The sequence below is a fragment of the Hippoglossus stenolepis genome, chromosome 18 (genome assembly GCF_022539355.2).
Source record: "Hippoglossus stenolepis isolate QCI-W04-F060 chromosome 18, HSTE1.2, whole genome shotgun sequence".
In the NCBI taxonomy this organism is placed as follows: Eukaryota; Metazoa; Chordata; class Actinopteri; order Pleuronectiformes; family Pleuronectidae; genus Hippoglossus; species Hippoglossus stenolepis.
In genome coordinates, this window is record NC_061500.1 from 12,874,474 (window position 1) to 12,898,985 (window position 24,512).

General features: G+C 42.0%; 2 protein-coding genes across 8 annotated transcripts in view; both read left to right on the forward strand.

Moving 5' to 3' along the window:
- ptpn13 (protein tyrosine phosphatase non-receptor type 13) overlaps positions 1 to 16,810 on the forward strand; it is a 43,908-nt gene extending 27,098 nt beyond the window's left edge. For 2 of the 7 annotated variants that reach the window (XM_035184432.2, XM_035184439.2), the window contains 37 exons: positions 224 to 374; positions 472 to 610; positions 788 to 940; positions 1,387 to 1,569; positions 1,693 to 1,855; positions 2,593 to 3,028; positions 3,613 to 3,719; positions 4,056 to 4,109; positions 4,686 to 4,775; positions 4,904 to 5,011; positions 5,489 to 5,620; positions 5,773 to 6,257; positions 6,667 to 6,798; positions 8,310 to 8,403; positions 9,017 to 9,102; positions 9,198 to 9,366; positions 9,736 to 9,953; positions 10,051 to 10,149; positions 10,255 to 10,631; positions 10,727 to 10,886; positions 11,010 to 11,165; positions 11,306 to 11,477; positions 11,577 to 11,787; positions 11,939 to 12,024; positions 12,111 to 12,172; positions 12,498 to 12,653; positions 13,097 to 13,262; positions 13,371 to 13,460; positions 13,590 to 13,693; positions 13,797 to 13,852; positions 13,936 to 14,042; positions 14,291 to 14,439; positions 14,521 to 14,611; positions 14,708 to 15,045; positions 15,133 to 15,348; positions 15,454 to 15,516; positions 16,198 to 16,810. In XM_035184432.2, the coding sequence (XP_035040323.2) occupies positions 224 to 374; positions 472 to 610; positions 788 to 940; positions 1,387 to 1,569; positions 1,693 to 1,855; positions 2,593 to 3,028; positions 3,613 to 3,719; positions 4,056 to 4,109; positions 4,686 to 4,775; positions 4,904 to 5,011; positions 5,489 to 5,620; positions 5,773 to 6,257; positions 6,667 to 6,798; positions 8,310 to 8,403; positions 9,017 to 9,102; positions 9,198 to 9,366; positions 9,736 to 9,953; positions 10,051 to 10,149; positions 10,255 to 10,631; positions 10,727 to 10,886; positions 11,010 to 11,165; positions 11,306 to 11,477; positions 11,577 to 11,787; positions 11,939 to 12,024; positions 12,111 to 12,172; positions 12,498 to 12,653; positions 13,097 to 13,262; positions 13,371 to 13,460; positions 13,590 to 13,693; positions 13,797 to 13,852; positions 13,936 to 14,042; positions 14,291 to 14,439; positions 14,521 to 14,611; positions 14,708 to 15,045; positions 15,133 to 15,348; positions 15,454 to 15,516; positions 16,198 to 16,275 (5,837 nt within the window). In that variant the 3' untranslated portion in view covers positions 16,276 to 16,810. The remainder of the gene's footprint in view (positions 1 to 223; positions 375 to 471; positions 611 to 787; positions 941 to 1,386; positions 1,570 to 1,692; positions 1,856 to 2,592; positions 3,029 to 3,612; positions 3,720 to 4,055; positions 4,110 to 4,685; positions 4,776 to 4,903; positions 5,012 to 5,488; positions 5,621 to 5,772; positions 6,258 to 6,666; positions 6,799 to 8,309; positions 8,404 to 9,016; positions 9,103 to 9,197; positions 9,367 to 9,735; positions 9,954 to 10,050; positions 10,150 to 10,254; positions 10,632 to 10,726; positions 10,887 to 11,009; positions 11,166 to 11,305; positions 11,478 to 11,576; positions 11,788 to 11,938; positions 12,025 to 12,110; positions 12,173 to 12,497; positions 12,654 to 13,096; positions 13,263 to 13,370; positions 13,461 to 13,589; positions 13,694 to 13,796; positions 13,853 to 13,935; positions 14,043 to 14,290; positions 14,440 to 14,520; positions 14,612 to 14,707; positions 15,046 to 15,132; positions 15,349 to 15,453; positions 15,517 to 16,197) is intronic. The other 5 variants (XM_035184434.2, XM_035184435.2, XM_035184436.2 and 2 more) reach the window with 5 other exon arrangements.
- Positions 16,811 to 18,249: 1,439 nt separating this feature from the next.
- sdad1 (SDA1 domain containing 1) lies at positions 18,250 to 23,766 on the forward strand. The gene is made up of 22 exons (XM_035141535.2): positions 18,250 to 18,459; positions 18,571 to 18,675; positions 18,768 to 18,866; positions 19,188 to 19,298; positions 19,634 to 19,705; positions 19,811 to 19,911; positions 19,997 to 20,054; positions 20,161 to 20,235; positions 20,307 to 20,408; positions 20,521 to 20,590; positions 20,689 to 20,792; positions 21,191 to 21,248; positions 21,327 to 21,385; positions 21,466 to 21,542; positions 21,699 to 21,796; positions 21,880 to 21,956; positions 22,094 to 22,226; positions 22,356 to 22,444; positions 22,534 to 22,724; positions 22,912 to 22,996; positions 23,307 to 23,468; positions 23,552 to 23,766. The coding sequence occupies exons 1-22, from the start codon at positions 18,370 to 18,372 to the stop codon at positions 23,597 to 23,599; spliced, it is 2,064 nt and encodes a 687-aa protein (XP_034997426.1). The 5' UTR covers positions 18,250 to 18,369; the 3' UTR covers positions 23,600 to 23,766.
- Positions 23,767 to 24,512: the final 746 nt, after the last annotated feature.

Here is a 24,512-nt window from a genome sequence, read left to right on the forward strand (position 1 = left end):
TGTCCTAGAGAAGATATTTCCTTCTGAAAGTTTAAAACTCTAGGATTATAAATCAATCATATTAGATGTCACTTGATTAGTTTAGTTCAAAGGTTGATGGTCTTTTAATTTCCTACACTTGATGTCTCATTCAAAATGTAAGATCAACGCCTGCGGTACTTCACTGATTGATTCCCCTTCATTCACCTACTCCACTCTCTCCTCCAAAACATTCCACTCGCAGAAACTGAATTTTTCTTCGTCGATCCCGATGCCAAACTCTCCAAAGTGGCCCCAGACGGATGGAAGGAGGATCCCAAGAAGAAGAAAAGTGACGTGCCTTTTAACCTTTTCTTACGCATCAAATTCTTCCTTGAGGATATCGGTCTCATACAGTGAGTATCTGGGTTGGTTTCTTTGTTGTAGAACACTACACCCTGATGTTGGCAGATCAGTTGTTAAATAAACGACTTTGTTTCCTGTGGCTAACAGGCATGCCATGACCAAACATCAGTACTATCTACAGCTGCGGAAGGATGTCTTGGAGGAGAGGATGCGCTGCGACATAGAGAATGCCATGGTACTTTCGTCACTGGCGCTGCAGAATGAATTCGGGGACTACCAATCTGAGGTAACAAATTTCTATTATGCATCTCGTCAGCTAATAATATTTTTGATCATTATATTGAGTGTATACTATTGGAGCAAATGTGAAGTAAAGAAAAATATATATAAAAGTTTAATATTGTTTTAATCAAAATAAACTTCATGAAACAACAAATTAATGCTACTAACTTCTGTGCCTTAGCTCCATGGGAAGACCTATTTCCGACTGGAGCACTACCTGCCTGTATCCATCCTGGATAAGGTGGACCAGGCGACCCTCAAAGAGGAGCTGCCTAAACTTCACAGGAACTACTACGGAGTGTCTGAGTTGGAGGCAGAGTCTGAATTCATTGAGGTCAGCATGACTAACGTATACAGGAATCAAGTCCCAATATGTTCTCAGTTATTGCCACACTTCTCATTCGTCATATAGTGGTTTTCAGCTGAACTGCTTATTTTGTGACTAACGTGGTGAAAGTTTCAAGTGCACCAAATGGCAGGTGTTTCAGGAAGGAGTCAAATTTGGCAGCAGAATAAAAAATAAATTTTAGTGTCCTCAAAAAAAAAAAGTACCTGTGTACTGCTACTGCATTTATTCTGTCTTTTCATATGGTGCTACTGAACTTTACAGGCTTCTGAAAGAGCTCTATTTGATTCATGGCACTGAACAACATCATATAATATATATTGGATTACTGACCCAATGGAAAAACCCCTAAAAAGTTGTAGCATTTCATGTAGTATATCTCAGTACTGTGGGCTTTTGAGTATTAAAGACTCCCTGCATTGGTCGTCCTAAAGGTGAGCCAGAGGCTGACCGAGTACGGAGTCCACTTTCATCGGGTGCTTCCTGAGAAGAGGTCTCAGACAGGCATCATGCTGGGCGTCTTTTCCAAAGGGGTGCTCATCTTTGAAGTCCTTAATGGAAACCGTACCCCCGTGCTAAGGTTCCCCTGGAGGGATACGAAAAAGATTTCCTTCGCAGTATGTACCCGTCTCTGTTATCAGAAATAAAACTGTCACTCTGCTGCACATGCAATTTATCCACTGTAAAAGAGTTTAGTCTGTCCTCACTTTCATTTATGTGTTTAACTTGTCTCCCTGAAGAAAAAGAAGGTTTGCCTGCAGAACACATCAGATGGGATCAAGCATCTGTTTCAGACAGACAGCAACAAGACGTGTCAGTATCTGCTCCAGCTCTGCTCTGATCAGCACAAGTTCCACCTGCAGATGAAGGCCCGCCAAAACAACCAGGAGCTGCAGGACTTAGGTAGGAGATACAGAACAGAACACAAGGCTCAGACACCTGTAAATATTATTTTATTAAGAAGTTACTTAAAACAATCCCAGAGAGAAACATTCATAAAGTAGACCCTAAAGTGACATGTCCATAAAAATATAAATATTTTGTCAGCCAGCCTGCACATTTTCTCCAGATAAAACCTAATGCCCACCAAAAAATTTCCTTTTCAAAGATTTACATTACTTATAACAGTGTATTATAAATGAAAAATACTGCTTTGAACAATAAGATATATTTGCCATCTGGTGTCAAACACCATGAGTCCTGTCTGATCGCTGTGTTTAAGTTTTATTTCTACACTTCTACACATCTATTCTTATGTAGGGTGTCGATCAAACATGTCTGGTTGATATTTAAGTGATGGTTTGTCTTTTCAATGGTGTATTTCTTGGTTTGATCTCTTTTACTGAGACCAGGGTTAGGTCTTTGAACTACGCTGCAGCCAGCCACCGGGTCAATAGGATCCGGCTTCACTTTTAAGAGCTATCAGATCTTTATATACAGTCTTTGGTCGAGACGTAGCCATAGTGATTAAGATGGATATATCCAGAAAACAGATTTAATTACCAGTGTAGAGGTCAGTACCTAAATATCTATCCAAACATTAATTATCTCAGACTGCTTTCTACAATAATAAATTAACATGTCATTGAGACTTAACAGTTCACTCATTTTCTGGTTTGCATTTCCTTCCTGTTAATCAGAGAACTCCCCCCTGAGCATTCTGCAGCAGTCTCTTGACCGTCGCAGTGGAGACTCAGTGGGAAGGACGGTGAGCTCAGGCAGCCTGGCCCCCACCTTATCGACGCGCTCCAACCCAGACCAACTGAAGAGGATCTCGTACTCGGAGGTGGCCCTCAACAAGGCGCCGTCCGGCCAGATAATTGTCCAAGACAAACTTTGCTTCCCGGGGTTCAATCCCGTGGCCTCCACGTCCCTTTCCAACCCACGAACAATGAGCCGCTCTCACCACAACCTCGGGCAGATGCCGGAGTCTCCAGAGTACCGAGGGGCAGAGTCACATCGTGGCCAGTCGCACGGCGGACCGAGTCAGCCACAGCCCAACCAAGTGGCCCCCCACTTCCAGCAACACCAGCGAGCCAGCTCAGACACTGACTCCCTGATGCACCAACAGGACAAGTGAGTTTAGAGAAGTAAAATGATTGATGTCCAAATACATAAATATGTATGAAAACAGTAGCACTAACTAAAATGTCAGACTACTTTGCTATGTGACTGCTTTCTCCTCCATCAGAACTACACAGAAACTGGACTAAAGTTAGGCTGTTTTTACTTCACTTGTTCCAATCAGTCGTCACCCTGTGAAGTTTTCACTATCAGAGTCTCTGAGCTCACTTCAGGACAGAGGTTACTAAGTTAAGACTCGTTACCGGGGCTTTGGCTCTGTTGTACACAGACACACAGAAAACTCTAATTAAACCTCTGGAGGTTTGTGTGCGTGTGTTCTTCCAAATGTGCCTCTGTGTTGTTGTGCTTATCTGTGTGTCTTCCTGTTGTCATCAATAACAAACATGTTTTTTACGCCAGTTGCTCCCTCTGGTGTCAATTTTACAGATGACATGGGATTTTAAATTCAATCGGATTCTGTGCATTAAAGACATTTACAGACCTAAACATTATTACCATTTACTTTTTGATTCCTCTCTCCTCTTCCAGTGAGGAAAGTTTCAATCGTCTCCTCTTGCTCGCTCTCTCCCTCTCAGGTCATTCAGCACAGCGTCCTACAGCAGCCCGACCTGGAGCCTCAGCATGTCCAAGAAAGAATCAGACTCTTCTTCCATGGAGGACAATGGCCAAGCTTATGTAGTAGGTAAGGATGCTCACCTGTGAGGAATGATGCTTTTCACTGGTGAAGCTTGTTGTTGTGTAGAGGTCCTACCAGGAAAATCCTCCCATATAAATCAATTTCATGTAACGGCAGTTCTGGTAGAGACTCAGGATATATTTAGTCATGTGTTTTTCCTTTTACTTGTACTACTGCTGCTACTGTGGCTGACTTGCATCATCTATATTATGGAAACCAGAAAAAAAGACACCTATATTATTGCCTTTAAATTGGCAGAGAGAGACATGCAGTTGTCATTGTTTTGTGTAGTGCAAAAAAGCCAAAGCACGGCCTTGCTGATCTCTTGTGTTCTTCTTCCAGGCGTCAGTATGAACAGCTCCTCGGCCCCCCCCTCAACCCCAGCCTCTGTTAATGGTAGGTATTTAAATGTTTTATTCCTCTCATTTCCCACACATGCAAAATGCAGTAAATATCCCACCACTCTCCCCCATCACTCATTTCATAACATTCTTAATCCTCCCCGTCAATCTGTTGAACCATATGTTGATGGCGGCACAGCCAAGTACGGATATGCGAGCCCAAAAAAAGACCCCTAAACCACAGTTACGTAATTTTAGAATTAAGTCTCTGTCCGCTCGGTGCAGCCTGCCTGCGGAACTGAACTCTGGCCCCGCTCCCACCATTTAATAGCTTCATACTTGGCACTGAACTCGCGACCTTCCCTTTCATCCAAGCTTAGACCATCTTTTCAGGCCCATTAGCCAATGGTGCTAAAGTAGGGGCCATTCAGCCTCACTGTTTGCCTGTCTGAGCTGATTAATTATTACAGTGCACATACTCCAATGCTCTCTGAGTGGCCTACCGTAAATCCCTTGTGAAATTAATTCACCAAATTTCCACTGCCATATGCCTCGGTCAAAAAACGACTGAGCTCATGCAATGCATTTATGGTATCTCCCAGTAAATGCCATGTGTCTTTGCTTTGCATAGACTCCCTCATGAAAAAGCTCAATGCCTTACCGTCCCCAGAGAGAGAGATCACAACTGTAAACCTGAAGAAAGATGTGAAATATGGCCTAGGTAAAGTGAAACCCTAAATGCATTTTCTTGAAATAACAACTTAGTCTTTTTGTTTTTCCACTGATATATTGTGTTTGAGAGTGTGAGCATGGTGTTTATATCTGTTTCTGCTTGTACGTGCTCTCCAGGGTTCCAGGTTGTTGGAGGGGAGAACTCTGGTCGTATGGATCTTGGTACCATCATTAGCTCCATCACTCCTGGGGGTCCTGCTGACGTCAACGGCTGCCTCAAACCTGGTAGGCCTCTGCTGTGTCTCCCTCGCTCTCCTAAATGGGTGGATTAAACTTTTAGTTTTTACCCCCATCAAGGACATTATGGTTTCGTTCCTGTCCATTTATGTGTTGGTTGGTTTGTAAGCTAGATAATGCAAAATCTTGGTGAAGGATGTGGTATGGCTCAGGATCCAGTTCAGTTTTTTTTCTTTGCTTAAACATTGTGAGATAACATTTTTGACATTTTGAGATAACATCTTTGACATTTTCACTGATTTCCCAGTGACTCTTGATGAAAAAAATCCAGCACATTCAAAGAACTAATATTTAAGAGTGTTTACAATTTGGTGCAGCTTGATCAATTTAAGGGAGACTATTTGTCACTGGTAGAAGTATGCATTCTACTGAGTGCCATTCTAGTTTTTGTGCTGTGAAAATGTATTTCTCTCTTGCCACACTTATTCGTCTTCCATGCGAGTGACAGCTGTAATGTTGACGCAGGTGACCGGCTGATCTCTGTGAATGAATTAAACCTAGATGGGCTCTCTCACGCCTCCACACTTGAAATCCTTCAGAAAGCTCCGGATGACATTACTCTGGTGGTGTCACAGCCCAAGGAGAGGCTTTACAAAGGTAACAGCAGGGACATGAATGAATTGTTACTTAAGATGTGGATCATAGTTGTTTCTTGTTGTCATGTAAGGAGTGCATCACACACATCAGTGTTTTCTCTTACTTTTACTCCTGGCGTCTAAAATGGTTCTTCTTGGTCTTCATTTTAACAGATTCTTCCTCAGGCCATGTCCCCTACCAGGCCAAGTCTTCACTGACTGCACTTAGTTCTGCCCAGAGACGAGAAGTAGACGTTGATATCTCGTCAGAGGAGCAGATGGAAACGAGAAGCCCCAGCCCTCCACCCGATAGTCCTCGTCCACCATCAGCTGCCTCGTCCACGGTCCCCCAGCCCGCCAGCTTCAGTTCCCAGGACTCCAGGATGAGCGCTTTCGCTAAAATCAGCCAGCCCCCTGTTAACGGAGTTCAGCAGTGCCTAGATAGAGTTGCGGCTGTTCCCACAGTTGCATCCACTGCCCAACATCTAAGACCAGAACCTAACATGGACGTGGATCCTGCGCCGCCGGCTCTGCCTCCCAAAACCAGAAAAGCTAAAGTGTTAGAAGCTCCCAAAATTTCCGAGCTCTCCGACTGGGGGGATTCAGACATGGATGAGGAGACGTATTCCAGTAGTCAAGAGAAACACAAAGTCAAAAAGGTGCGACCATTGTGTTGATGAATTCATTGCTGTACATTTTATTTTACATGGGTACGTGTCTAATTAGGCAGATTTATAATTCAAACTCAGAAGTTTTTTTTATCCTGGTGCAGCAAATACAAATCTACTTTCGTCAGTGGAATAGGAGAAAGAATGGTTCTTCCGTAAACAAGCATCGCACGTTACCTGTCAGATGCTTGGCACAACTAACTGCCTGTTGTATATAAACTTGGCCTATCATGGCATTCACAATGTCAATGCCAGGCAGTTTGTTACTTGAACACTGCATGTCTTACCCTGAATGTATGATCTGCTCGTTATGCAGTTCAACTTTCTCACTCCCCCTTGTTTCTCTCTGCATGTTCCAGCTTGTGATAATTCCACTTAATGCCCTGTTCTTTGTTTGCAGGAACACATCGTGGAAAATGTAAATGGTAATGCCCCAGGGGTCAATAGTCTCCGTCCAGGAGAACTATTTGACATTGAGCTGTCGAAAAAAGACAGCAGCCTGGGCATAAGTGTCACGGTACTGTTCGGCAAGGTTTTCACCCTCTCTTGTTTTTCCCCCTTTCCCCCCCTCATCTTGTCACTTGTGTATGTGTGTGTGCGCCTTTGTGAAGGTGTTTAGATGTTGCTTGGTTTGGTTTGCTTATGTTACGGTGGGTGTAGTCAGATCTAGAAGCTCTGGTGAGAGTATTTGTTCATCAAACTAATTTTGCATCGCATCTTTATGTTTTTAATCATGAGGCATTAAAAGTCCCATTCACAGTGAGGAGCATGGACAATTTAAACAGGAGTGAGCTTTCTCATGGCTGCTTACTAACTCCAAAGAGCTTTGCCACTAATATGCCACTAACATCATTTCTTTTTAACAGATTTTCAACGCTGTATTGATTGGAATGGATTAATGTACTCCATAACAGATCACTCGACTGTGTGTCTTCAGACCAGGATTGCTGCCAGATTTGTGTTTGTGTTCAGCATAATTACTGATTGAGTGTCGTGTTGCATCAGCAAGACAGTCACTGAAAACTAAACATGAAATTCACCTCAAGATTATCGAAAACTAAAAGGGCACTGAATAGAAATTAACATCATTGTTTAGATTTAACCTCAGTGATCTTGTCAGTAACATCACAGTGGAGGATTTTTCATTTCATTTACAACTAAAGTCATTATTGTGAAATGATAAACGCTTTGTTTAACTGTTGCATTAGGGGTAATTAAGAAAATTCAACCAAACCACAAGATAAATAACCATGTTGGTTGTTAACTAGGTTTAAAAAAGCAGCATTATGGTTCCTGGCACTTGAGGCTGTTGGTGAATATTTTGAGTTGGGCCATTACCAAGTTATTCTAAGGACGCCAGTTTTTAACCATGTTTTCAGCCATTAAGTCACTTTTTCTGACACGTGAATGTTAGATACATTCTTGTCCTCAAAGAAATAGTGCATTCAGAGTGAGTGGGGAAACCAGGACTGAACATTAACTGCTGAAAACATAAATTTTCATTCTGTTGGAACAAGTTTTACCAGTGAGGTCAACTTTCTAATTTCTTAAATCACACGAGTCAAACGTTTCTCCACACATTTTGGCTGATCTTAGGAATGCAGGTAAAAATGAAAAGCAGATCGCTGATGCATTTCGATCAGCGTGTTCCTTCTCTTTAGTTCTCCACACGGACTGTTTAGCTGTGGGCAACCAAAGCCTGCTCAAACGTGATTGGTCAAACCAGAAACGTTTATTCCCATGCAAAATCGTTTTAACAAGGGAATGAAGCAACTGACGCCCCAGTAGCTGTCAGAAATGTCAGCACTTGCAAACGCTACCAAAATCAGCGTTTGCAAGTTATTGTTCACCGTTCATAAATACAAACCATATATACCATAATATACCAAATTCATACTCTAGAACCAACAGCAAAGACGAAGCATTTATCACAAAGCAAATGTAACAAAACCCTCCACACCTCACATCAACCCCCATAGAAAATACAAGTCCAACTAATTTCTCTTTGTCCGACTAGACTAAGAGTCGTGTGTTGTTTCTCAGGGCGGAGTCAACACAACCGTTCGTCATGGAGGCATCTACGTCAAGGCCATCATTCCGAAAGGTGCAGCAGAGCTGGATGGAAGGATACAGAAAGGTAAGAGCCTGGACACTCGCGTCACAGATAGTAATGTGTCTTAAAGCGACACAATGCAACTTTTGTATCTGTAAATTGCAGCTTTTAAATTATTTTGATGGTTGGCTGACTTGGACTGGGGAGAATGGTGCCGCTGTCACTTCCACTCTTCACCCTGAACATCTGTTCTTGCTCTATGTAACTTTGTTGAGTGGGGATGATCTCCTGTGAGAATTATAGAATTGACAGATAGTTGGAGCTTTAACTGCCAGAATCAGGCCCAACAAGTTCAAGAGAAATGCTCAACTGCTGATGAGATGAAAACAAAATGTAGAAGTCATTAAAAACCAGCGTTTATCTCGAATCTTTTGGTGTATTTTTTTTACATCTGCAGCTTTTCTAGTTCAGGAAATCGAGAATCATGGGTAATATCCACCGTTCACTTGTATGTCAGTTCAGTGACTACACTGTCGGAGCTCCAGAGATTGATAATCTTAGATTTTTCTCTAAATGAAAACCCCTCAGACACGGAGCCCAACAGAATGAATCACCACATGGGGCTACAGAGGGCGCTGTTGTTCAGTAATACTTACATAGTGTTGCTTTAACCACTCTGCGTCTGTCCCGTACTCAGGTGACCGCGTGGTGGCCGTCAATGGAAGGAGTCTGGAGGGAGCCACTCATCAGCAGGCGGTAGAGGCTCTCAGGGACACTGGGCAGGTGAGCCATGACATTTGCGTTGAGTGTCTTCCCCACAAGCTGTTCATTCACCACCGGCTGGTCGGTAACACTACGTAAAACATTTGCTCCCTCAGACGGTGCACTTGCTGCTGGAGAAGGGTCACCCGCCTGCAGACAGAATCCAGACTCCCCTCACAGCTCAGCGCACTCCACCTCATGCCGGCAGCAACCGAGAACAGGCCAAGAACAGAGAGCAGCCGCCGGAGGTCAAAGTGAAACCAGAGTACAGCTTTATCACAAAAGGTGAGGTGACACAATAAAGGGTCATTACAGTGCACTCAAAGGAAACCCCATTGTGGTACACCAGACATAAGTGTTTATTTATTTTCTTTAACAGTGTTACAAAGATTCTTTCTTCTACTTGAGCAAAGTAACTCGGTGTAGGTCATTTAATTTGAAAGCAGATGAGTGTGTGTACAACCCATTAGCAGCTCACTGCTCACGGCATCTACTAGTGTAGCACTAGGAGTAGTACTAGATGCTATAGAGCAGCTTCTCTGAATAGTTGCACAACATTTTTCTACTCGTTCCCGGACTAAAGGGAGCTTGTGCTCATCCACATTCACACTTTTCTTACTGTCAGTTTTTCAATTTGTGTCCTTGTCTCCACAGACAACGTGTTTGAGGTTCTTCTCCTGAAGAACACGTCAGGGCTGGGCTTCAGTTTCAGTCGAGAGGAGAACATCCCCGACGAACCCCCCCCCGGCTCCAGCATGGTGCGAGTTAAAAAGCTGTTTCCCGGTCAACCGGCTGCAGAGAGCGGCCGCATCAACGTGGGCGACATCATCATGCGGGTCAATCAAACGCCCCTGAAAGGCCTCTCGCAACATGTACGTCCGACGGCTTATCCCTCTGCGTCACAGCTTGATATAATAGAAAGAAGGGTTGTTTGATAATTAATTTGGAATTGTGTGTGTCTGCACGTAGGAGGTGATATCAGCTTTACGAGGAACAGGTCAGGAGGTGACTTTACTCCTCTGTAGACCTGAACATGGTATTCTTCCTGAGATGGACAATTCAGCTGTGGTGAGTCAGTGAATTAGATTCTTTTTGACCCTTACTACTATGTTGAACTTTCAAGCATCACCAGTTGCTCAAAACATAGTTTAAATGTTATTTATTTCTCCTCAGACACCCATGCCATCACCCCGAAAGCAGGTGTTGACCCAGGTGGAGCCCAGTCCGAGCATAGGCAGGACGGCCTCTCCGCCGGCTCTGCAGGCCAATAGGAATCAGGGCGCCGTGGAGGAGGCCCTGGAGAGGCTGCTAATCAAAACCCCCGGCCGACGTAACAGCTACAGCGACAGCACAGACGGGGATGAGGAGGTGGAGGAAGCCTTCAGCCCGAGCGCCATCGAGCACAGCAGGCAGACATGGGAGCAGAGCCTCTACCACACCCCCGGCAGCAACCTGGGAATGGGACGCTACGACAGCACCGGTCACCTGGACGAGACCGCTCACTCGGCCTTCTACTCCCCAAACATGCAAAGATCAGACTTCAGCAACAGGTACCTGATCATTGTTGGATCGATGGTCATATCATTTGTGTTAATCAGTTGTTCTGGTATATTATATGAAATTATCTTTGTGGTTGTTTTCACAGGCATCCATCATCCCCTGTCACAGCTGATCTGGAGTCCCCCTCCCTACCGATGCTGTCCTCCCGCTCTGCCCCAAGCCCAGATCCACTACCTCCTCCACTGCCTCTGCCCTTAAACCTCACCATGTCTGGCAATGGACAGGACATAGAGGAGTTTGTTCCGGTAAGAACAGAGGAAGTGAAGATCCTAAGGAAGCCTGTGAAATCTTTCCAAGAAAAGGTTTAACTACACTGTGCATCGCAAGATTTACTCATTCCAGTAACTTAGATTCTTCTCTGTTGTTAGGAGGTTGAGCTGAGTGTGTCCTTGATGAAGTCAGAAAAAGGCAGCTTAGGCTTCACCCTCACCAAAGGTAATGATCATGGCTGTTACATCCATGACATTGTCCAGGATCCAGCCAAGGGAGATGGACGACTCAGGCCTGGAGACAGAATGATTATGGTACGAATTCTTCACTCAGCCCTCGTTCATTTGGTATCAATCTTCACGTCTAACTCCCAGCGAGAAACCAAAAAAAAGGTTTTTCATAATACTATATGTGTAAATCCATAATAATTGAATCCTTTATTTTCTATCTACAGGTGAACGACACAGATGTGAGTAGCATGGGTCACACTGAAGTGGTGAACCTGGTGCGTGCTGCCCCTCGGTTAGTTGATTTAACTGTGGGGAGGGTCCTGGAGGCTCCCAAACCCCCCATTGAAGCCCACTTGCTGCCGGACATTTGTTTCAAGGACAACCAAGAACCACTGGGTGTGTAAACAGCCCGAAATCAAGGCTCCATATGTCCACTGTTTATTGGTCTGGCTTTAAGTCACACGTGAACTGCTCTTCTCCCCTTCCCATCCCCAGGTTTGGTTCTGGACGGCGGCAGCGACAGCGTGTATGGAGTCTTGTTTGTAAAAGACATCCTGCCAGATTCACCGGCCTTCAATGAAGGCAGCCTGAAACCACTCGATTTAATCCACTACATCAGCGGCGCTCCCACCCAGGACCTGACACTCAGCGAGAACGAGAGGCTGCTGGAGCTCTCCCTCGACGACCTGACGCTCAAGGCCACAAGGTAATCTGCACTAACACAAAATGACAGGTGTAGCCTAAATGGAATTTTTCACGCTGAGTTAGTGTTGGCATCACAGAAGCTTATTTTTAGCTGAAGATACTTTACATGCCATCATTTAAATAACTTGACTTTTTTTTCTTCTGGCTCAAAGGGATGGAAAGCCTGTTTTTCCATCTGGGCAGAAAGGTTTCTATTTTCTCGACAACATCAGCCCCAAGGTTTCATCCAGCATGAATGGTACGTTCCCCCTGCACGTGGCATCTGTGACTTTTTAACTGAGTCTTTTATTTTGCATATAATAACAACACTATTTTCTATTAAAGGTTTTCTTACAGGGGAGGAATCAAGAGATACAGAGAGTCTCGCAGCACTTTGTCCCTTAGAGGTGGGTTTAAATTAACTGTTTTATTTTCTTAATGTATATTTATTGCGCATTATAGTCTGTTGTCATACTTAAATTAAAACATTCTTCTGTTTCATTTATTGTTATTTCTGTTAATAACTCCAAGCAAGTGGCTAGAAAAGTTGTTGGTGTGTCTATAGTGAAGGAAAGATAAATACATGCATAACAAGATCAATATTCTTATTTCTTAAATAATATGATCAATATCATTAAAAGCAGGACTGTTGGCATGAATCTAAGGTTTTCTGGCATGCTCAGTTTTGAATCATGAACTAAAGGGGATCATATATGGTTGTGTAATGTGCAGGAGGAAATTATACAGCTGGATCTGGACAAGCCGCAGGCCGGAGGTCTGGGTTTCTCTGTGATCGGAGGGGAGAGGGGGATCTTTGTGAAATCCATCACTCCAGGAGGGATAGCAGAGTCCTCAGGGGAACTGCAAGTGGGAGACAGGCTGCTGAAAGTGAGTGATGTTCGACATTTGATGATCATTTGCATGTTTAATTATAATTACTTTACTGTTGTCGATTTTTTTGGGGGGCTGTCCTCTTTAATGAGTAACACAGCAAATGTCCCCATTGTGGGACTAATACAGGATTATCTCATCTTATCTTATTAGTACATGTAATTTTATTAAGAAAGATGTAATAGATATTATCTGTCGAATGTCTGCTAGATGCTTCCTCTGCTCACACCTTGACTCTAATTAGAGCAGATACAGGAAATAGAAAACATTCATTCTAGTAACATGTGCTTTGTAGTGTTACATGTCTTTGCTTTGCCTTGTTTATGATTGTTTGTACTAAAAAGGGATCATGTGTATATATGTGTAATAAACGAAGTGTCTCTTGATGCTCTGAAACAACCCACAGTCCTCCTATTAAAGGTTTTAATCCTTTGTTGTAGGTGAATGAAGAACTAATGACGGGTGTGTCCCACACCAAGGCCGTCACCACCATCCGTAAAGCTAAAGGCCTGGTGCATCTCATAGTGTCCAGACCGCCAGACCAGAACCCAAACACATACATCGCCTATATACCCATCAACTCTGACATGTGCAATGAAAACGCAGGTAAAACCATGACCTAAAATAAGAGATCTTTAAAAAAAAAAAAGAAATGCTTTTTCCGTTTAGGAAAGTTCTCAAGATGTAATTCTGTGTGTCCTGTTGCTGCTTCAGATCTGAGCGAGGACAGTGGGGTGAAGACGAAGCTGTGTTCTCCTCATGATGAGACGAAATCTGGCGGCTTCCCTCCCATACCACCAATAGGTAGAGTCCACAGCATAGGCTGGAAGATTTACTGAAACTCTCAATGCAGCAGTGCTGATACATTTGTAATTTTACTAAGAGCATTGTGAACTTTACCAACTAGATGACATTTCCCTGTTTCCCAAACAGACTATGAAGATGATCCCGAGCAGAGGAGGGAGGCGGAGCACAGCGCAGATTTCTCTGAGGACACAGACTGTGACGGCTCTTCTTTACCTGAAGACTCCCCTGAGGTACAACTCAAACCAGCCAAACTCTATGAACTCATATTTTGATCATATCTGATGGTTCTTTTAAATTATTATTTGTTACTGATTTTAATTTTTTTATAATCAGAGTTCAAGGAAAGCGGAATGGCAAGAGGAGAGTGTTGACGACCCAAGAAATGAAAAGTACGATTTTGACTTTGGATGAACACCTGTCACATTTTTATATATACACTTTATTCACTTCCAATCACTGCTTGTGTTTTTAGAATAAACAGCTATCTGCAAATGAGCGCTGGACAGCCAGAGGAGGATGAAATCACGTGGGGAAGTGATGAATTGCCGATTGAGAACATGAACTCCAAATCAAGAGAGGGTAAGACCGACTTTCTCCAAACTGTGGATTTTAAATTTGATTTTAGAAGGGGAGTTAAAACTACTTGTAAAAGAAGATAAAATCTAGATTCACGCATTCAATTTGAGAGCATTGATATATTGGTGTACTAAGTGAAAATGTGAATGAATTGTCTGGTTATAGAGGCAATGTTGTCCTGGAAAAAGGATAACAAACATCGGCATGGTAAACATTTTTCAAAGTGGTATATATCCTTCATTTTGTGCCAGACGGGCCAATCATCACAGAGGACGAGCTGACGTCTCTGCCGCTGGTCAAAGTGGTGCCTGACGGCCAGTACACGGGACCGAAGCTCAACACGGTGGTCCGCATGATGAGGGGCCTCCTGGAGCAGAAGGTCCCGCTGCAGGAGTTTGAGGTAAGAAGCTACTCTGAATGTCGGCCGCATGTAAATTGATTGGGATTCATCTGGTTTCAATAAAGTTTTCTCCCTTGACAGAATCTTCAAAACCTCCAGCCGCTGGATGACTGTTTAATAGGTCAGACGAAGGAGAACAAGAAGAAGAATCGCTACAAGAATATTGTTCCCTGTAAGAAAAGTCTCTTGTCTTGAAGGTTTTTCCAATAAATATGCAAATGGTGCACATAGTTTGAAATGTGATTTTTAACGCGTTTATCTCTACCAGTTGACACCACCCGAGTTATGCTGGGCAAGGAAGGGGGCTACATCAACGCCAACTTTGTCAACATGCCGGTGAAGGATGAGAACTTCATGTACATCGCCTGCCAGGGACCTTTGCCCACAACTCTGGGCGACTTTTGGCAAATGGTTTGGGAGCAGAAGTCCAACGTGATCGCCATGATGACCCAAGAGGTCGAGGGCGGCAAGGTGAAGTGTCAGCGGTACTGGCCGGACACGTCGAGGACGGCAGAGATGGTGGACGACAGGTTACAGGTCACGCTGATCAAAGACCAGTATCTGGACAACTTTGTCATCCGACTCATTGAGCTCAAAGACGTCCTGGTAAGCTCATGTCAATTTAAGTTTGACATTTTTCTTCTAATAATTTAAAGTATGTATACATGTTTAATGTGTATGTTCCCTCCTCAGACCAATGCGATCCAGCTTGTGACTCATCTGAACTACACGGGATGGCCCGACCACGGGACGCCGTCACAGCCCGAGCAGCTGCTCACGTTTATTTCCTACATGAGGCACGTTCATCGGTCGGGGCCGATAATCACACACTGCAGCGCCGGCATCGGTCGTTCAGGAACCCTCATCTGTATAGACGTGGTTCTGGGTCTCATCAGTAAAGATGCTGATGTAAGTTTTACTGTCTTTACCTTGTTTACCTACATATTGTCAATAATGAGGCTTCTATTCTTATTTGTTCTGTTCAAGATGATAAGAATCTTTTTTGTTTTGTAGTTTGATATTTCAGATGTCGTCAGGAACATGAGACTTCAGAGGCAGGGAATGGTCCAGACAGAGGTGAGGTTTTTTAATTTTTTTTAAACCTTAACCCTACTGTGCTCTCTTTGGCTACATCCACACAACTATATTTTAGTTTTAAATACCACCAGCGGTGAAGGCAAATCATTACTAACACGTTCCACGTCATCGTTGGTCCAAGTAAAATTCTTAATCTTCCTTTTCAACATTGCTGCACCTTGTTTGTAGTATTTTCTGGAACTAGGCAACAAACTGCAGAGTACGTAATCAGCTTCCTGTTTACACCGACACACACGTACCCAGTGTTCATGAATAATAATAAATTTAATTTATATAGTTCTTTTCCAAAAACAGATTTACAAAGTGCTTCACAGATACAAAAAACTTTAAATACATGCAGTGCAATATTACAAATTTAAACAAGTTAATGCAAGAGACAATGGATGAAATAAAGCAAACAAAGCTAAAGTTTAAAGAGATATAATAATAATAACAACAATAAATATGATGTATTTGTTACGTGTCTCTTAATCTGATTATAACCTTGGTTTATTTTGATTCATTCTTGTGTTTATTGATGATTTATTGTAAGTTCTCCTTGGGTGCTCACAAAGGCACCATGAAATAAATTGTATTATTAGTTAATATTCATTATTAGTAAGGATGTAGCCTTTGATTCACATGTTTTCTCACACATTTGTCCTCTTTTTTTCCCCACAGGACCAATATATATTCTGCTATCAAGTGATCCTCTACGTCCTCAGATGCCTTCAAGCAGAGGAAAGCATCTCGGGATAGTAGACGCCACATATCGACACCGCGTGCTGGGCGACTGTTACAACCAGAGCAAAACTAAAATGCAGAGTTGACACAGGCAGAAATTGCCAAATTTACACTACATGTTTTTAAAATGCCTTAAAATGTTCGGTTCCTCGAGAGCAAATCCTTTTAAGAAGTCTATATTTTTATGTTTGCTTTTTTGAGTTTTCTCTCTTTGGCTGCTACTCCCTCTCAATGCATTTACGAGAACTGCTGATTGTATTTCCTGTCGTCACCTACAAGAGAACACTTATGTTTTTTTTTTTTCTTTTCAATTCTTGGATATTCTAAAATAATTATAAAAGTGATCAATGATCTCATATTTTATGTGGAACAAATTTGTACTTGTGTATTTTGAATCCTATTTTAATGCTGGAACATGCCTTGACAGAATACTATGTCAGTATTTGCTTTGTAAATCTATTTTACAGTAATTGCTCACTGCCTGAGGTAAATGATGAAATTAAAAGTGTACATATTCATCTCCTGAAAATTAAACTGGATACATTTTAAATGGTACATAGCAGACATTTTCATTTAAAATTGTTTTTTCACTTTATTGCACGTCACCTTTTGGAAGAGTTTTGAAAATGACCAAGAAACATGAGCCTTATTGTTACCATTCATGCTTTGTAGAGCAAAGTTTCCATCACTTTTCAACCTTGTTCATCCAAACGTTATAAAATCATAATCCAGCTCACATGAGGAGGAGAAGCTGCAACTTGTGCTCACGTGACAGGGTTGACACAGTATCATAAAAGGAGCTCCAGGAAAAGTTTGCTGCCCCTTTGAGAGGGGGAACTAGTGGTAGCACATTAGTACTTAATAATTATTATCATTACTTAGATCAAAAATGAAGCTGATAATGTTAAAAAAAAAAAATCTATGCTAATATAGTCAGGGAAATGTGGACTTTAAATTTTAACTAGTTTGAAGGTTTTTACTGCATTATATTGAAATATGTTATTTTAGCAAGCAGGCGATCTGTAGTGGTATTCCCTCACACAGTGACCTCACTCTCATGTAAATGACAGGAGATGTTTGCAGTTTACTGTAGAAATAAAGATGAATTTACTTCCTGTCACACAGTTGATAAACTAAAGGCCCCTGTGCCCAACGCAGCTCTTTGCTTACCTCACTGCACATGACATCACTCACTCTAAACTAAGAGGAGCATCTGTAAACAACACTCAACATACATTTATTTGTTTGGTATATTTTATACACTGTCTATGTGTAGATATCATGAACTATGAATCTTACTATGACACATAAATTAACATATATTCTTCAAACGTGGCTCTTACATTGACGGCTCCCGAAAACAACCATGTGAATTTAATTAATCAGTTCACTTATACTTTACAGGTACACATGTATTGATTACACATAGTTGTCCTGAATGAATCTACACTTTGAAGCTATTTGATGGAAGACTGGAATGTACAGGACATAGACGGGGTTGAAATGCTGTTTCTCTCTGATCCCCAATGTAAACATTTAGTAGACAGAACATATAAGTACGCAACATAATAAATACTGAAAATATAGTGCACAGTACAACATAGTATGCAATCATTAGCACACGGTGGATAGAATGAGAGTAGTGCACACCGGAATAGTGCAGGAGGTCAACTGAGTCACGATCACATTATTGTAAAGTCATTCATCAATCCTTGACATGATGAGACTTCATGGGGTACAATAGTTTTTTGGATCATACCAACTCTACCAGACAAACAAAATAAAGCTCACGTGGCTCCATAAGTACATTAACATTTGTATGTGTTATTGTATTGTGTTATTTAAATCATATTTTATATCAGGTTTTAACCGGTGTTTGAGATCTGTCTCAAAAAAGAGGCGAAAACAAAGTGTCACATTAATAAAGTTTGATCATTTAAGAACTTTGTAGAAAACACGAACGTCCCCTTTTATTGAAACGGACGTGACGTAACGCTTCTTCCTGTTGGTAGCTTTAATGGCAGCTCGCACCGTCGCCACGTTTATCTCGTGAAAAGTTCCGTATTTTAATTTTTTACTATAGAACGGGTTCGTAAAACAACTTGAACCATGTCTGGTCGACAGAGCAACAAACTGCCAAACAATTTGCCACAACTGCAGAACCTCATCAAACGGGACCCGCAGTCGTACGTAGAGGAGGTGAGTGTTGTTAGCCGAGAGGTTGCTAAAGCTGCTAGCTCGCACACTCGCATGTTCTACTCCTAGAATTGTCACTAAACACTTGTGACTGTGTTCCTGTGTGTGCTCCAGTTCCTCCAGCAGTTCCGACACTACCAGTCCAATATCCAAATCTTCAAGCTGCAGCCGGACAAACCCAACAAGGAGCTGGCGGAGCTCGTCATGTTTTTAGCTCAGGTGACATATGAAACGTGTGTTTGCGGTGAGTCGTGTTGATCGGGGATGTGAAACGTGTATTGGAGGCTAACAGGAGACTTGTTGTCCCCCAGGTCAGTCACTGCTACCTGCAGCAGCTGTCCAGCTTCCCCCAGGAGCTGTCCGGGTTACTACTGAGCTACCACACAGTCCTGCAGCCTGACCTACGAATGGTGAGGATATATATTATATATGTACATAATGTACATATATATATATAGACATTGTATACATATTATATTTTCAAGTGTTTTCAGGGCAGGTGCAATATGTATTATTCTGGGTCTTACACGAGATGTCCATGTGTAATGTTTTTTTCTTGTTTGTTACACAATATACTATTGAAACTGCTGTGGCACTTTGGCCCCGTGGGGACAAGAACGTATATTTGATTGATTTTGAAACGGAGCTTGTTGATGTTTATGTCACACAGCACTGACATGTTATTGTTCACATGTGTGACCCCCCCCACTGTCCTCTCCTCTCCTGGTCAGACCTTCTGCAAAGCCATGATTCTTCTGAGGAACAAGAATCTGATCGACCCCACCTGTCTCCTGGAGCTCTTCTTTGAGCTGCTGCGATGTCACGACAAGCTGCTGAGGAAGGTGAGAGCGCTCAGCCCCCAAACAGCCACAGCAGGAACAAGCTCCAGCAGCCTATTAGTGATCCAAGTCTAGTCTGTCCCATTTAGTAAAGAAAGATGGATTGAAATGGTCATTAGATTTTACGTAGTTGTAGAATTTTCTGTTTATCAATACATAATTGCGTATTTCTAAGTCTTTTGAGACAGGAGCATATTGGTAGTAACGGTGGGAATTTGTGGACAAGTTGTGCATCTGGTTATGAATTTTATGAAACAATGACCAATTTTTTAAGTATATATTTGTTGTAAATAACCTGTAACTCTCTCTGATTGTGTGGTTTCCTCTTTTCTCTCCAGACACTGTACACACACATTGTTGTTGATATCAAAAACATCAACGCAAAGCACAAAAACAACAAGGTCAACACAGTAAGTATAAACAACGCACTCGTGCCTTGTGCACTTCACATGTGACTGTGACTGGGTTCAAACAGCCACCACTCACTGTCTTTGTTATTCTGTCGTGTGTTTCAGACGTTACAGAACTTCATGTACACCATGCTGAGAGACAGTAATCCCATTGCAGCGAAGATCTCTTTAGATGTGATGGCGGAGCTTTACAAAAGAAACATATGGTGAGAGTCATGATTTATACACTGAAGGGAGATTGTCGAGCGGAGGGGATTTCTTGACCTGATCGTCTTTTTGTTTGCGTCACAGGAATGATGCGAAAACAGTTAACGTCATTACAACGGCATGTTTCTGCAAAGTGACAAAGGTATGTTTGTTTTCACTTGACAGCCATCACTTACTCACTGACACTGATTTGACAAAAAAAAAACAATGTTGTACCTGTATGTTCACCTGCATCTCCCCGTCACTAGATCGTTGTCGCAGGGCTTAAATTCTTCCTGGGCAAAGATGAAGATGAAAAGAACGACAGCGATTCAGACTCAGAGGTAAGCATCACAGCCTTCGATTAGAGGCATTAGAGACACAAACATGGCTTATAGTCCGTCTTGTTTTCCAGCCAGAGGGACCGACAACCCGAGATGTGATGGTGAAATACTCCACAGGCAGGAAAACCTCCAAAAACAAGAAGAAGATGGAAAAAGCAATGAAAGTTCTCAAGGTACCGTCGTTGTAACTACTAAGACACATGCACAACTGGTTTTCTTACACACATGTTCAGGCAAACTGAGTTCACGGTTTTAATTTTCAATACTCGTGTGTTTTCGGGACAGAAACACAAGAAAAAGGCTAAAGTAGAGGTGTTCAACTTTTCTGCTATTCACCTGATTCATGATCCTCAAGGTAGGCTCACCTTTCCTCTCCACAATACCGCATAAATATGTCCGATGTCATTTAGTACAATTACCACAACTATCTAATATCTTCTTTTTTTTGTAAAGATTTCTCAGAGAAACTCTTGAAACAGTTGGAAAGCTCTAAGGAGCGCTTTGAGGTGAAGATCATGATGATGGAGCTCATATCCAGACTGGTTGGAATCCATGAGGTAACTTGCAAATCATGTTTTTTGGAGAAAAACATGTTCTTCAATAATATTATTAAGAAGAGAAAAACATGTTCTTAAATAATATTATTAAGAAGAGAAAAACATGTTCTGATACAAAGACCAATGCTGGATGTTACTCAAATAAAACTGCAGTAGGCAATTTGTAGGGGGACGAGGCGGGACAACCAAAAGTCCATCCTCCTTGACAGCCATCAGTTCTATTCAATCTTAACTGGGACAAATTATTGTTGATTTGATTATTATTCATTATTTTGCGAATAAACAGAGCTATAATTATGTGTACCTGGGCTGTGTGGACATATTACATAGAAGTATGAATGCAGTATAGATAGAATATTTTATGTTGATTCTTATACTCTGTTCTTTTCCCTCTGCAGCTCTTCCTCTTTAATTTCTATCCCTTCGTCCAGAGGTTTCTTCAGCCTCATCAAAGAGGTGAAACTTAATCTCCGATAATGAAGTTTAAAAACTTGGGCTGATGACACTTTTAAAACCATCTGTTGTCTTTTGTAGAAGTGACAAAGATTCTGCTGTGTGCTGCCCAGGCGTCTCACCAGCTCGTTCCTCCTGAGGTACGTTAAGATCTCCACTTTGATTCAGTCAGTTAATAAACACTTGGGCACTGTTAACGCTGTATTTCCTACTCGTGCAGGTCATTGAACCTGTCATCATGACCATCGCAAATAACTTTGTGACAGACAGAAACTCTGGGGAGGTCATGACTGTGGGGTAAGAAGCTTCCATTTCTCCTTTCTCGTTACAGTTGATCAGAGTCAATATGATTATACAATGTGAAGGAAACAATAGAGAAAAGTAAGCTGTAACTACTGTGCTTAGTATTACTTCATGGATTTATAGTACAGTTCTCCTCTCCCTGTGCTCCAGTATTAATGCCATCAAGGAACTGACAGCTCGTTGTCCCCTCGCCATCAATGAAGATCTGCTGCAGGACCTGGCTCTGTACAAGAACCACAAAGACAAGAGTGGGTTTTTCTACACGTTGTATTTCGACCACATCATGCACATGTGCGTTCAGTCACTCACAGCGTGTTTGTGTTCCCCTCAGATGTGATGATGTCGGCACGGGGACTGATCCAGCTCTTCAGGAATCTGGATCCACATATGTTGCTGAAGAAAGACAGGGTGAGCTCAATGAATTTTAAAATGCTTTTTTTGCTCACTCACCTTACTGCTGAGGAGCGTGTTTGGAACTAGATCTCCAACTCTTACAGTGACAAAGCTACATCTCGGTTACTTTAAATGTGCTTGTCGTTGTCCAGGGGAGACCCACAGAGGCGTCAACAGAGGCTAAAATCAGAGACTACGGAGAACTTGAATCTAAAGACTACATCCCTGGAGCTGAAGTCCTGGAGGTGGAGGGGGAGGCGAAGAAAGAGGGAGAGGAGGACGGAGGTCAGCAGTTGATTGAATTTTCTAATCTGAACTACAAGATTAAAAACAATTTTATTTAATATATTGTGTGTATGAGATGATGGATGATCAATATAAACGATGCATATTTTTCCTGTTGTACAACATTAGGCTGGGAGAGTGCCAGTATAGGTGATGAGGATGAAGACGGGGAGTGGGTGGACGTTCACCACTCGGCTGATGAAGACGCAGGAGAAATGGTGAGAGTAAATGGTCTTGTTGAGCTGCTGGAGGACGACTACGCACAGTAACTTTGTTTTAATGTCAGAGTTTCCTGTGGTTGTTTCAGGCGGAGAAGCTTCAGAGTATTCCGGTGGAGGAAAGAAAGGCGAAGGCAGCTGCGGTCAGTGGCAGCAGGCTCCTCACGCAGGATGAGTTCAAGAAGATCCGTCTGGTGCAGATGGCCAAGGAGGTGAACAACGCGCCGGGCAAGGGCCAGAAGAGGAAGATCGTGACGAGTGACGATGAAGAGGACAACAGGTGAAATAGATGTTTGATGGATGTTCTCCGAGTGTAAAGAATAAATTACTGGCAAAGATGAACTGTTTTATGTGAAATGCCGTTTTCTCTCGTCTCTTATTCCTTGAAATAAGGTTGTCATCACTTTCCTGTTAAGTTTGTCCGTAAGAATTGATATATTGAGTTTTTTTGTTTCTGAATCTTGCAGAGGGGAGCTGCTGACTTTGAGAAACATCGAGAAACTGCATAAAAAACCAAAATCAGACAAGGAAACACGTCTGGCAACAGCAATGGTAAAAACCCTGTGTTAACTGTGGACTGATAGAAAATACTTGTATTTAACTGTCCAGTGACATCATGGTTGTTAAGCAGCTGATAAACCAGTGACTCATTTATTCTTCGGTCTATAAAATGGGGAAATAACTCTTAATAACATTTTCATTATTTACATTATTTACATTATTTGTTTTGTCTAAATAAAAAAAAACATTGTCACTAAAGACTGTGAAAAGCAGCAAACATTTGTGAAGCTGGAACCAATTTTTGTTGTTGTGTTTATCATAGTGTATAGTTGATTGACCCCTGATGTGTTTGGTTTTCCAGGAGGGACGAAGCGACCGGAAGGATTTTGTGAGGAAGCATTCCAAACTGAACCCACACGCCAGCACCAGCAACAAGGAGAAGAGGAAGAACAAGAACTTCATGATGATGAGACACAGTCAGAACGTTAGGACCAAGGGCAAACGCTCCTTCAGAGACCGACAGGTAACACACGTCAGACCGAGCTGCTGCTCCATTTGATTGTACTCTTGCATTTCGACTAAAGATATTTGGTCTTTGTGTTTCAGATCGCTCTACGAGATGCTCTCCTGAAGAGGAAGAAGCAGCACCATTAGGACACGTGGAGAAGATGATGGTCGTCACAACCCTGATCTTTGACTATGTCAAATATTATTCATCCTTCAGTGGCCTGTAAACTATGTCAGCTCATTAATGTATTATATTCAGTGGAGGAACTGCATAGATGTACTCTGTTCTGAAATAAACCGTCTTTATAATTGTGTGAACGTGAGTGTGTTTATTCAATTATGGATAAAAATCATTATCCTGTTGTTGATTTTCTCCAGTTGATAAATGGCCAATTGATCACGTATATTTTTGAACTGCTTTACTCGCTCCATGCAGGCAGCAAACAGCAGCTTTGATTTTTGATGATAAAATGTATATTTTTAGATCACAGGCACTGAAAAAGAGTAGAAACATTTACTTTCAAGCTACTGACCTGATCCCATTTATATAAAAGTATATGTACAGTGGTGTAACATATAGTCACACTAGTACAAGGACAGTTTTTAGCTGAATGTGATAGTTCAGTTTTGCAGCCATGGACTTTGAGTTTATTATTGTTATGAATACCTTGGTATTTAGTGGCTACATTTCAACGGAGATTGAAAGTTTCCTCATTCATTCACAATAATGACTTGATTTCAATATTTCTGATTAGTGTTTGTAAGGTGGATCAGAAAAATGCTCACACAGCAGCGATAAACAGTAAACGGCTCAGATCCGGCTCAATCAGTCTGTGAAGGTGTCATTAATGTGTAGGTGAAACATTATTGGCCAATATAATTATATAACAAGTGTTATGACGGTCTAACTTGTCCTCACTTTGCCGTTATGTAAAGTGTATATTGTTTTGAAAATGTCAGTGTTATTTGTTAAAATCTGTTCATTGAGTTGGAAGACAAAAGAAACAGAGTGAACGCCTGTGTTTTACAACTGAGCAGAGTGAAGGTTTTGTTATGTGTC